Source organism: Fundulus heteroclitus, unplaced genomic scaffold (assembly GCF_011125445.2).
Source record: "Fundulus heteroclitus isolate FHET01 unplaced genomic scaffold, MU-UCD_Fhet_4.1 scaffold_9.2, whole genome shotgun sequence".
In the NCBI taxonomy this organism is placed as follows: Eukaryota; Metazoa; Chordata; class Actinopteri; order Cyprinodontiformes; family Fundulidae; genus Fundulus; species Fundulus heteroclitus.
Window position 1 is genome coordinate 875,834 of NW_023397361.1, and position 13,800 is coordinate 889,633.

Here is a 13,800-nt window from a genome sequence, read left to right on the forward strand (position 1 = left end):
TTGCCTACTAGAGGATTCTCCCTGTGAAGAGAAAGTGGTTCCTTTCCACTGCTCCCACGTGTTTGCTTAGGATTAGGAATCGCTGCAAAGTCACGACTCGAGGCCATTGGCTGTGCTTTCCTAGAAAAAAAAATTTCACAATAGTAATTTTGTGAAGTTCAAATGTTAAACTGGATTTGACTGTATGGAATCATAATGTGGATAGAATTAGGCAGTAAATGTTTCTGAGCCTGATTATGATTGGATTGGACAGATATGATGGATTTCTTTTTTGTAATCACATATCAATTGAATGTTTTCATTTGTAAAGTGCCTTGGGATGACAGTTGTTGTCATCCATCGTCTATACCCACTTATCCATGCAGGTTAGTGGGGGGATTGGAGCCTATCTCCAGTGGTCAGTGGGCGAGTGACTGAATGCACAGTGGACAGGTGGCCAGCCCAGCTCACAGGGCAACAGACAGAAACATACCACAAATGCCAAGCATGCACACACACCTAAGGACAATTTAGAAAGTGATGTGAATTTGCTCTAAATAAATATATAAACTGAATTAACCTGACTTTATCGCTTTATCCGAGAAATGACACTAAAACTGTCAGCATTGTTCCCTGCGGTCTGTGTACATAATGAGATTTGGTGCACTGATATACTTCAAGCATCATTTAAACGGTTTACAGGTTTTCTTAAAAACAATTTCAGCAAATAGAAAAGCCTTGCAGCTTTGCTCTAACCTGTGCAGACTCTTCTTCAAGCCGTCTCTTCTCATCTTCAGATTCTATCAGCTTCTGCTTGGTCAGCAGCAACTCTTTATTCAGGGCGTCTGCCTTTTCCTCAGCCTGACACAAACAAAAACATACAAGACAAGAAAGAAAAGAAAAAAAAAAACACAACGCTGAAAACGGTAGTTGAAATTCAGCTCGTCCTACTTTCTTTTTATCTGCTCTAATTTAAAAGCAGGTCAACAAAAAGCCTGCGCTTAAATCTGCAACCTGTACCTTAAATGGTGTCAGAGATATTACAGACTTCAAGCTTCTTAGGAGCAGGTTCTTAGGCCAAAAATAAAGGCAAACTTATGCTTCGACTCTACCACTGACTGATTACTTCTGCTAAATGGGACACACAACATCCCACATGTCTGTGTTGTCTTACATTGTCCAGGTCCTTCCGGAGGGCTATCTTGCTGCTGACGAGTTCATGCGCCAGGTCGTCGTTCTCCTGCTCCAAGCGCATGTTGGCCTCTTGCAAACGACGATTCTCCCGCTGGACACAGGAAGAGAGGAAGAAAAGAGAACAGAGAAAAAAAAGGCAGAAAAAATAAGAAAAAAAAGACAGATGAATAAAAACACAAAGGAGTATAACAGTGAAACAGAAGAGAACACAGAGAGGAGGGAAGAACCAGTAGAAAAGAGGAAGAAAAAGTGAAGAGACAGCAGAATAGGGAAAACAAGTTAATCATAAAGAGCTTCATATAAGTGTGTAATCTACTATTCCTGGCCCAGTTCTTTTCTAAACAACTGTTAAAGTTTACTGAGATCAGGTCAGAGTTTAAATATAGTGGAAGAGGACTCTAAACAGTTAAAGAAGATATAACTGGTTTGTTTATCATTAACAACAGACAGCTAAAATGAAAGCTGGCATATTTCGCTGACTAGCAGATGCGACGTGGAGGGAAACATGCTGAAAGTAAAAAAGAAAGACAAGATCATGTTTTGTACGTCAGCAGGTGCTTTTTCCCCCTATCATAATTTGTTTGTATAAAAAACAATATTTAACACTCTGCTTTAATTTTTCTTATATACCTTGTGATAAAAAAATGAACCATATGCGTTTAAAAAATATCTAAAACCACATACAAAGTCAAAAGGTTAACTTAGTGGTTGGGCAAATCGTACAAGCATTAAAAGATGTTTTTAACACAAATATCAATATTGTACACAATTAACTTAGCGATTTTTATTTCATAGGTCAGACTAGAGTGGCCAAAATCATCAACATTTCGATATAATCTACAACAAAGATATGAATTATTCAAAGATACGCATTTGCGTCAAAATTTATATAAACTGAACCGTTCAGTTTTGCCCTAATTGTGGCGCTTCTTCGACAGCTGACCAACACAATGAGCCGCAGTTGGATGTTTTAAACTCTGCTAAACTGGCAAGTACATGCAGAAAAAAAAAAAGCATATGCAGCCCTCCTTAGGCAACAAGGCGAACCAAAAAGCTTGTTTCAAAAGGGCTTTCCCTATGAAGCAGACTGACAAGAAAAAAAAAAAAAAACAAATGCAGAAAATGCTACATGCTAGCTGTGCTAATGCTACAAGCTAGCTCTATGAAGACTGAAGACTGAAACCCTAGGTCAGACATACCCATGTTATGATATTTAAGAAGAAGACAACACAGAGAGTTTATTCCTCAATGGATCATGCTTTTTGTGCTCTGTGTGTATATCTACCTCATATCTCTCAATGGGGGCTTCTTGTTGCTCCTGCTGCTCCCTTATGATGTGGTACTCCTTCTCAAACTTCTTCAGCTTCTTCTGGCTTATCTTTTAAACAAAAATAGTCAGAAAAGCAAACATTTATTAACTGAACACGTTGCGGAAGAAACGCATATCAAACTTAACCAGTTAGCGTGATGGACACGTGGAAATAGCTATTAATTAAAGTTTTTTGTAATCTAATTGATAATGAAAAACAGATTTATGGTGTGAGTTTTGTCTAGTTCGCAACGTTCTTTTGAACTGAAAAGCAGCTGAAATGTAAGCTAATATCTTCATACGGTCAGTAGAGTAAATAACAATTTGCTTTAATTGGAGATGCATGGAAAATTCACTAGATGGCCTGAATCAGATTATTTTAATTTTTGAGATTACAAAATCTGTGACTGGGTGGTTGGAAAATCAAAAACTCCCTCTGATCAGTGAACGTACAATTCCTGAATACTACCAGGTTGCACTGACAGCAACACCCTTCAGCTAGGATGCTGAAGTCAAAGATATTTTCTGTTTGAATCATAAAGTTAGGTCAACGCAAGCACACAGTTGGAAGGAGATATTTATAAGGAAACCATTCTCAATATGTCAAGTGTAACATGTCTGCAATTCATTTAGGCTGTGAGAAAGGGAGAGAGAGCAAGACTTACAGTAGATGATAGAAAAGAAGCTGTGCTACTGCTAACATAAAATTCTAAAGACAGCGATACAGAGAAAGCATGCCTGCTGCAATTATGAATAATGACCGCTCACGACAGGAAATATTCTGAATTTTGTTCTAATAACGTCTCATATAACACCTAAACAGTAATCGTAATCAACTATACCTCTGAATTGGCAGGTTATGAAAAATATTGAAAATGGGCCCATCAACTCTCATCAGAGCCTCTCAAGTTTTAATGAATAGAAAAGGTTTATTTAAAGTGAATGTGCACAGACTAAATTCAATGCAAATACTAAATAACTATCAAAAATGCATTTTTTTTCCCAATAGGCCCCTAACACCCCACAAACCTGCCTGTGCACATGAGTCGCCAACCGATGCAATTTTCCTGAACTTTGCAAAAACTAAAAAGACAAAAGCCTTTATCATGTAAACGTTCAGCGCAAATTGAGAGCAGGGAGCTTTAGTTTTGAAAGTTAACCGGAGCTTTAACTTTGAAACAGATGAAGTACGACTGAAAATGCAGATTGTTATTTATAGAAAAGCGCTCCAACAGCACCTGAGGTTACTGTTAAACAGCAGTGTGTGGTGATAATGAGATCTCAGAAGACAAGCAAAAGCTGAATCAACAGAAAGACTGTGGAAACAAAGGTACAGGGGTGCTTTTTCTGCAGAAGGAGGTTCCATAAGTTCAAACCTAAAGCTATTGTTTTAATCCGGCTGGATTGTTTTATCTAGGTGGGTAAAACACATCATTTTTGTCTTGGATTAATTAATCGACATAGATTAAAGTCCTGAAAAGACACCATAATAGACACAAAATACAATGTTCACAATAACACCATTTTTATCCTCATGTTTATAACAGGCTTTGTCCAACCTACAGTATTTCCAGCAAAGAGGTTAAATTTCTGCCATTCACAGTGTTTATCTTGTGATAAATATAAAAACACAACCTTCTAAACCAAAGGTGCCAAAAATGCAGTCCAGGGGCCATTTGCACCCCTTGTAATAAGGCATTGCTCAAATGACGTCAAATTACAAAATTTAAACGCATGCTTCGTGACCATCTTGTGGTCGTACAAGCAGAGCGGTAACGCTTGAATAGTTTACTTGTTTGAGTCAAATAGTGAACAGAGCTGTCCTGAATATCGCCTCAACAGACAATAATATGGCAACGACAAAACGAGGCTGCTTTGTTGGTATCTGCTGGATTGACTAGCGATATGGTGATCTTGATCATATGAAGGGAGTTGGTTTTTTTTCCCATTGATTTTCCAAAACCCCAAAAGATTGCAGAGAAATGTCAGTGTTGGATACAAGCTTGTAACTGAGAGGACTTCACTGTGGAATCTGAACAAAGACACCTAAATGTGGTCTCTACGTTTCCTTGGTCGTAAGGAGCCAACATTTGAATGTCCAGACTTGAAACCAGCGACTGCAGCATCTGGCCAGGTACGCTACGTTTATTTGGCTTTATCTCAGCAGCTTTTTGAAATGAAATGAATAAAACACCATACAATCCGTGAGGGCTGTTTATGTGAGCTTCAGTGTCCGCTTGTCCGCAAGGAGGGAGGGGGCTTTTTAGGAGGCGTAAAAGTCCCCGTGTGTCTATAAATATGAGCTAAATACATGCATTTGTGATGATTAGAAGCGGCCTGTGGTGGGTTTCTTGCTGATCTTCCACTTCTTTTAATGGATCAAGTAGAAGTTTCTCTCATGTGATCGTGTGTGTGTGTGTGTGTGTGTGTGTGTGTGTGTGTGTGTGTGTGTGTGTGTGTGTGTGTGTGTGAGAAGAGGAAACAAGATCTGAGTGTTTGGTTACAGCGGGATGACGGACTGTTTTAAGTCTATTTTCTGCAATGAGCTCTATAATAATAAATCAAAGCATAAGTCTGCATTAATACATGTATTTTTTCTTAGTTTTAGCTGCAATTCTGAGCACATTCAGCAGGTCTCTTCCTCGAGTTTGATCCATTGTCGATTGAGGAAGGTTGAAATGAAGCTCCTTGGACGTCGTCATCTTCCAAAATGATTGGTTTTGTGGTTGTTGCCAATTTAATTTGCACTCTTCCTGTCCGACCAGCCGGGAAAACGGGCTGCCTCTGGAAAAATGTGACATCATTTGAGGACTGCTCCATTGATTCTGTAGGGGGGCAGCTTCAAATGTTCCTGAGCAGGTTTCAAATGCTGCCGGTTTCGCGGCCACTTCATTTGGATGGGACGGCTTATTCGACCATGAAGTTTGTCGGACATGGCCAAACCCCTCTTCATGTGGATGGGGCCTGAATCGTAGAGTTTCATATGAATGTGTGATGCACTAATTAGCTGTAACAGCTGTAACATTTTACTGAGTGCAGGTCAGTTTCAATATAGTGGAAGAGGACACTAAGCTGTTTTACAAGATACTTGGCTGTATATCATTAACCACAGACAGCTCAACTGAAAGCTGACGAGGAGATGCGACAGGGAGGAAAACATGCTGAAAGTAAAAAAGACAGGATCCTGTGCCGCCAGCCGAGTTGGTTATGCAGAGAATTAAAAAAATATATATATTATAGTTAAGATATTACTGATGAAAGGCCAGTCAAAATGTTTTTAAAATGGAAAATGAATGTCAGGTAGAAGTTAAAGTAGTTGTTGCAGGTTGTTGCAGGTGGCTCTCACTTGAGCCACCTGCAGATCATATCAGTATTCTCGTCTCCACTCGCACCAAGCAATAGCTCCTGACGGCCCAGGACGGCGGCGGGTGGGTCATTGATTTGCATCTGATTTAGCCTGTTTGCTGTTGCGAAGACCTGGATAACTGAGAATTTGCACAGGCAAATCGAGTCAGTTGTTCCCACTGTAATGACATCGAGTTCCCAGATTAACCAAACTGCCCTCACATTAAGGACTGAGGTCAATGTGTTAAATAACTTAAACTGTGCAAATACCTACATCCGTGTATTTCAATAAAATATGTTTTGATCTTCCATTCAAAACATACTTAAAAAGGGAAGAATTTACTTATTAGATCAAGAAAATCCAGCTCCAATCAAGCAACTTTAATATTTATATTGGTGCTTTTATTGAGCTCTTCTTCCTATATCAGAGGCTTCTTGAGCTTCAGAACCGATGCCTTCATCACGAGTGCTGGAGCATCGTCAGAACTGCAGCGCTGCTTTGGTTAGCTCTGATTTACTTCTGCTGGAGGAGCTTTAGAGAGTGACTCCTCTGCTGCCCACCTGCCCTTCTAAAGAGTAAAAAGTTCACATCTTTTTTTTTTTTTTTTTTCAACTTGGCTTCCTTACAGAGTTTGCGGAAAGAAATGTTCCAGCCCAAAGTTACCTTCAAAGTCAGATCCTACAAATTGGGCCAGACTGTTCGAATCAGGTCAGGACACAGGTGTGGGAGTTAAATAGAGGGATGTGAGTATCCGGTGTTTGTGTGTGTTGATTTTATGCTGGTTATGATAAAGCTCGACACTGACCCCTGCTGGTAGCTGAGCAGAATTGCTGGATGGTCATTTTATACAATGAAATTAAGGATTTAATTGATGAATACATAAAAATATTACCAACAGCTTAATCATACGATAAGAAACTTTTTTTTTTATTTAGACTCACCTTCATGCTACAGGCCAGCTCCATCAGTTTCTTGGCATTCTCTTCTGAGCGGTACCTCTTCGGGACGGGGACACGAAAGAATTTCAGAGCACCCTCGAAGTCCGTCTGCAGTAGATCGTCTTTTGATGTCTGAGGAAAAAGATGCAAAAAAAAAATGCAATGTTTACACTTGAAACACACAATTAAAAACTCCTTGAAAACTCAAAGCTAATTTACTTTATTTGGTTCAGAGAAATAACACAAAGCAATATTTGTTAGAGAAAGACAGGGAATAAAGTATAAATAAACTAATCAAAGAGAATAAAACTGCTTTAAATCATCTAAAAAAAAATCATAGCATTTAAAGCTGTGTTATATATTAAATTAAACGTTAGAAGCAAATGTTTAAAAAAAAGCATGTTCATTCCTTCCTACACAAAATAAAAAGGTGACTTTTTCCTAAAGCTTGGCCTTCTGTTGGCTGAGATTGTCTGTTTTGTTGGTGCTTTCAGAATTTACTGTTGGGTGTTTTTTTTATTTTCAGTCTGATTTAATTCTTACCTTTAAAAGGGCCAAGGCAACATTGAAGATCACACTGATACCCTGAAAAACAAAGTTTTATGGTTTAGCTGGAAACACCTTATGAAAAGTCATGAACATTACAGAACAAGAACAGGATATTTCGTTTAATTCAAAAATTATTCTGGACTAACTGTGTTGACTTTGAGTGGCTGGATATCTACAGATTTTATATCAAATCACTTCCCCCTACAGGAGATTAAAGGGAGCTGCTGTGTTATGACAATAACAAGGAAAGGTCCAATTTCTCTTTAGCATGAAGTTCAGTGCACTCAGAAGGAGATTTTCTGCGCTCAACTAAAATTTCACAGATATTAAGACTACTGAAGCATCACACCATCATCAAATTATTCCTGAGTAATAAGCTGTTGATTTTACAGGATGAAACAATCTCGCTTTTAGCGAGCTCATAAAGCTTTCTACTGATTCTTCATGACACCAGATAAAGACACATTCCTGTATCTGGCACAAATGCCCTCACCTCTCTGGATGTGTTCAGTTTTCCTATTGTGTGTAATGTTTGTGACGTTTTTGTAAAAATGTAAATGATCAGAATTTTGTGGCCGATTTCTGATCTCTAGTTTTTTGTAAAGCTTTCACCTGCTGATACCAATTCTGGCCAGTTTCGATTTCTCTCTCAATAAACTTTAAAAAAAAACAACCTTTGTTTGCATTACAGTACTCAAACTCTTAATCGCTCAACGGCTTAATGCATTTTATTTTGATATGATGAGCTCTATATCTTCTTGCCATGACTAACCTCAGGCTTCCTGCATATATTCTCTGCTACTCAAACCAGGCCATTCCAAAATGTTAAAACTAATTTTGTTATAAAAAAAAAAAAAAAAAAAAAAAAAAAAAAAAAAAAAAAAAAAAAAAAAAAAAAAAAAAAAAAAATAAAAGGATCTCAAAGGAAAAGATTGCTCCAAACCCAAATCTGCCAGGGGTATGAATAAATTTGGGCTTAGCTGTACAATGTAGGAATAAATAATAACAGCAGTCATAATATTATCCTAGCCTTCTGCCCTGAGGAGTCAGTAAACACAAGTTACATGGAAAGCAGAGCTAACATTACGTCTGGCATGAGAAAGCAGTCGCTGTAAAAGAGGGTTTTAGTACAAAAACACAGACAAAAATTATGAGGTTGACATTTAAAATGTTCTTTTTTGCATTTTGTATTAGCTATTAGCATGTTTGGCATTATATAGACAGCTGTTTGAGATTGGAGATTTAAATCTAATATTTCCAAACATATTCTATAACAGCAACATTCATATTTGAAAAAGACAAACAAGAACAACTTTGCACTCTTACCTTCAGCTACACTGCTATCCATTAAAGTCTGTTTCTTGCAGCCCAATTGAACCACAAATATGACTGGACTATTTCCCTTAACATTGCCATGTGCATCTCTGTGCATCTTCTACCTTCATTTTTAATCATAAAAACATCAATCATCTTCACTCAACAACATTCACACTGAAGAGCTTACATACGGTGCATTCACTGATCCCACCAGATTTAGGACTTTTTGTGCCGACTATACGTCGGTATGTAATCACTGGTAAGATAAATCAGTGAAATCTGCCGTACGATTGGAAAAACTTTGACAGCCTGGCCTGCCAGAATGCATTACACGGAGCATAAATCAGTCTGGTAAGGCTCCATCCCCTCAGGCCCAAAACAGACTGGACCAATCACAGCGCGGGAGGCGGGACTTTACGAAGCGTCACTCTCAGCGGCAGAATTACCCATAAGGCAGCAGCGCTTTTTTGCTACCATAACAATCAAGATACATACAGAGATTTAGGTGGCTCGGTGCCTTGGCAGATTAAGAAAGTGCATGTGAGTACAGCATGTATATTTTATTTTTTTTAGCAAAAAAAGTGTTTTTTTGCTAAAAACACCGAAAAAACTGAGCGTGTCGCTTGGAGGTTTTTGCGTCACATCTGTAGTTATCCGATTGGTTCTAACCTGCAAAAACAAAACTAAAAATAAGTAAAATGTTCTTAAAATGAGTGTATTTGTCCTTGATTTGAACAGGTACATAAGATGATTTGCCAATGGAATAAGATTTTTGCACTTAAAATAGGAACAATTCATCTCCATCATCTTATTTCAAGTGCAGGATGTCTAATTGTCTTATTTTAGAGGTTAAAATACTCATTCCATTGGCAGATAATCTTATTTACCTGCTCAAATCAAGGACAAAAACACATTAACTTTAAGAACATTTTACTTATTTTTAGATCCGTTTTTGCAGTGATGACGCTGACCCTGTTAGTCCTGCCTTTGAAATCGTGCTCTGCCAGCTCCTCACCAGACTGATACGTTGTGTATACGGCGTAAGTCAGTCTGGCTGGCCAGGCTAGAACTTTGATACAATCCAGAAGAGCTTAATTAAATGACATTGGGAGCTTAGTTTGGTGTCATAATCAGTGCTACCAAAAATCACATTTCAGGATAGAGCATAATTTCAGGGCTATGTGAACCAGATTAGGTAATGGGCTCTAAATATGTTTTGAGACCCGAATAAGGTACCTTAATGATCATTAAAAAACTCAGGTTCAGACAAAATTTGTCTAATTGTATATTTTCAACAACACTGGACCAAAGTGACTGAGAAGTACAAAAAAGTATCTTATGAAGAAAGATGTCCCGTGCTCTCTGATTAGCGCACATAAAATAAAATTAAGTTTTCCTGTTTCTGGCAAATAAACTGATGTACAAGTATGCTGGCAAACAGAGAAGATTCCTTTTCTTATCTTTTTATGAATTATTAAATGGATTAAACCGGACATTTGAAGATGGAAAGTCGATTGAAGTCAGCAGAAGAGATTTAATACCCTGTAACACTAAAGAGGTTTTCTCCAAACATTTGTGAGCTGTGACCACTGTGGAGTTTCTATTAATACCAACCTCACACAGTAGCAGGTCGATTATGTGGAAGACCATATAAAGAGGAAACTTGGCTGTGAAGAGGGTCAGGAACCACTGGGAAGCGTACATATGAGCCTCCAGGCCAACATTCAGGAAATGGTTGTACAGATCTGGTATGTACTCCTGAGGAAGACAAAAAACAAGAAAAGTCAACAGACAGAAGATAAGAAGAGCAATAAATAGAGGATGAAGGCGACAGCAATAAAAAAAAAAAAAAAGAACAGCTCATGGGAGTAAATACCATCCAAAACAGTCAAAAATGACAACATTGTGGGAAACATAACCCGAGTTGTGCAAATGTAATTCACAAACCTGCATGAGTCTTTCAAGTTGGAAGAACTTGCAGTGCAGATCTTCAAAGTTCTGTTTGAACAGGTCCCTGAGCCCGTAATCAAACATGATCTTCACCAGAACGCTGAAAGCTTGCTCCTCTGGCATCTACAGAAAACACAAGATCCGGTTAGAAATGTCTAATAATGATTCAGACTTTAATAATGCTTCAGACTTTAACAGCAGAGTTACTCATGAAACTAATGGGATGGCTAAAAATTGTGTTAAATAAAACATTTCACTATCTATTAACTTCTGTTTCAACCTTTAAATATGGAACCTTCAAAAACCAAAGAACAAAGTTCCAACATATTTGTATGTAAAATGTAGAGCTTTTCCAGACTAAATTGTCCAGAGTTATCAAAGATAGATGTTTATGAAGTTCTCCATCAATAGATGGTAGCTATTTATACGATGGTCAGGATTTATATGGTACCGGCAGAAAAAAAGGAAGGGAAGAAGGTAGGTAGGCAACAAGTGAGGAAAGAAAGGACACAATCAAGGACATATACAAGGAAGAAGGTACAAAGAAGGGAGGTAGGACGCAGAGAGAGTAAAAATAAACAAAAAGAAGGCATTAAGGAAGACGCAGGGGAGAAATGACACAATGGAAGATGGGATGGAGGGAATGAAGAACAGGAAGGTGAAAAGAAGGTAGGAAAGGAAAAGAAGAAGGTAGAAAACAAGAAAGGAGAGACAGAAGGACAGAAAGAAGAAAGGATACAAGAAAGGAAAAAACTGACAATGAGGGGGGGAGGAGACAAGGAAGAAAGGATATGAGAAAAAAGAGGAAGTTAAGACACAAGAAAATATATAAAAGGATGGAAAGGAGAGAGAAATGACAAGCAAGAAGAAAAAACAATACAAGAAAGAGCAGAAAGGACTAAAAGGACACAATGGAGAAAAGAAAGAGGAAGCAAAAAAAGGACAAAAAGAAGAACATGAAAGAAGGGAAGTAGGAAAAGAAGGAAAGGAAAGATGACACATGAAAGGAAGCAGACTAATATGAATGGAAGGATAGAAGAAAGACAAGAAAAAAGAAATAAGGGCAGAAGGAAGGGATGAATGAGACGAGGAAGGGAGGACAGAAAAAGTAAGGTAGGACACAAGGATGGAAGGAATGAGAACACATAAAATGAAAAGCACAGAGAAGGAACAAGGACAGAAGGGAGGTAGGACTGAAGGAAGGAAATAAGCAATTCAGTTAGTAAAATGGATGGATAGATAATATAAAGTCTCCCAAGATTGATTGATTTATTTATATATATATATATATATATATATATATATATATATATATATATATATATATATATATATATATATATATATATATATATATATATAAATAAATATAAATTAGTAAAATCTAATTTCAGAGTTTTCCAGACTATGCATGAACACCATGGAGGGACGGACCGATCCAACCTTTAATACAATAGGACGATAAATAAAGCCTGGACACATTTTCTTCCATAATTCTTTATCCAATGCTGGAAAATACTTCAGGAACCCTTTAATAAACACTGAACTCCTGTTTTCTGCGGACACCTCGGAAGCTGTCCAACAATGCCACAAGGGGGCAGTGCTGGACCGTTCCTTCACTCGCTGACACCGGGCCACGAGCTACAGAGTGCAGGCGGAAAACTCTGATCGTCACCTAAATTACAGCTGTACAAATAAGATTATTTTAAAAAATTTGACTTGACTTCTAAGGCTCATTGATTCTAATAACTCAGTGTTCTTCATGGTGGAGAGGAGACCAGTGTCAAAAGAAAATAAAGCAGTGGTCGACAACGTTCGGGAAAGCTCTTGTGTTGCCGGACGGCGCCGGTGGGTGAACTCACGTGCAGCAGCAGCACCGCAGCCAGGAAGGACTGTCCCTGGCAGTAGCCAATCTCCTGATCATAAACAGAGTAAGCCTGGACAATATGAAAGACAAAGACGGTTAAGCAAAGGCTTTTCAGAGTGAATTAGAAACATCTTTACAGGTTGAAAGTAATCCAAGAAAAATAACGTCACTTAGAATAGACCTGGCTTTGGAGAAGCCAGAACGTAAAGAGAAACTGTACATTCAGGTCAACAGATTATTCAGAACAGGACCAACGTTTTCATGACAGAAGATCTTTAGCAGAGGTTTAATTTAAACATAAAAAATATAGATGTCATAAGATTTCACCGGTCTATCACAGTTATTCAAATCCCAATTTTAAAAATAATATAAAGTTCCTCAACAGTCAGAAAATCAGACTCAGCCTTGTAACTTAATGAAGATGAAGCCCGATAGTAATGGATGGATGAATCATCATCACTGGATACAGATAAAGAGACTTGGAGAACCAGATGTTTAGGAGAAATGTTAATATTTATTAAAGCTCAGAGTGAGACGAGGGAGAGGAATGGGGGGGGGGGGGGGCGGGGGGTACTGCAAGTGGCTGGCCTAGTGAACCAGAAACACAAATAACGAGTAAAAGTCAAAAATACAAAATGTGGATCAATCCAAACACAGCAATGGGAGAAACCTGTAAATTATTCAACTGCACCTCAGTGGCTGCTTGTCTGAGAGGAAATTAATGCCCTCCTAAGAGTTATGCATAATGAATGACATTAAACAGAAAAGTGTAAAAAGGCTGCACTCAGTCAACTCCAGCAGTCTTACGTATACTATCCTGCTGTAAAAAAAAGTATTCCCCCCTACAGATTTAATTTGCTTTTGCTGGCTTTTGTCACACCTAATCGTTTCTGATCAACCAACAACCACTATATTTGTTTTCAACGGAGCACATTTTTATAATAAAGGGCTAAATGATGACGATGATGGTGTTGATTGATAACATACGCCGATAAAGTGCGACGTGAAGTTGCGAGGTGGCGTGTGTGCAGTCCGATGCACAAGCAGCCAACTTCCACATAGGCCGATCATTCTTTGCTTCTTGTTTTGTGCGTGTTTGTGGGTCGCAAGAGAAACCCATTTAGCTTTTCCAGTCTTTTGTGAACTCGATAAAACCAGCGAGTCGCAGCATCAGACAGAGTTAATTAACACAGGGCAGTGGCAACTCTCATTACTGATCAGCAAACCTGTTTGCTGTGTTTTCGTTTCTGTTTCAGGTCGAGCTGTAAACCCCATTTTCTGCCTTAAGAATTGGTTTTGGTTTGGGAAATTTACTCTGTTCATGTAGCATTTCACCAGTATGCAATTGGAT

General features: G+C 38.3%; 1 protein-coding gene across 1 annotated transcript in view; it reads right to left on the minus strand.

Moving 5' to 3' along the window:
- LOC118556384 (rab GTPase-activating protein 1-like) overlaps nucleotides 1–12,519 on the minus strand; it is a gene marked incomplete at its 5' end in the record, with an annotated part of 31,282 nt that extends 18,763 nt beyond the window's left edge. Inside the window, 8 exon segments of the mRNA XM_036134698.1 lie at nucleotides 736–840; nucleotides 1,154–1,264; nucleotides 2,459–2,551; nucleotides 6,770–6,898; nucleotides 7,310–7,351; nucleotides 10,247–10,390; nucleotides 10,580–10,705; nucleotides 12,445–12,519. Of these exon segments, the coding sequence (XP_035990591.1) occupies nucleotides 736–840; nucleotides 1,154–1,264; nucleotides 2,459–2,551; nucleotides 6,770–6,898; nucleotides 7,310–7,351; nucleotides 10,247–10,390; nucleotides 10,580–10,705; nucleotides 12,445–12,519 (825 nt within the window).
- Between the last annotated feature and the right edge of the window lie 1,281 nt (nucleotides 12,520–13,800).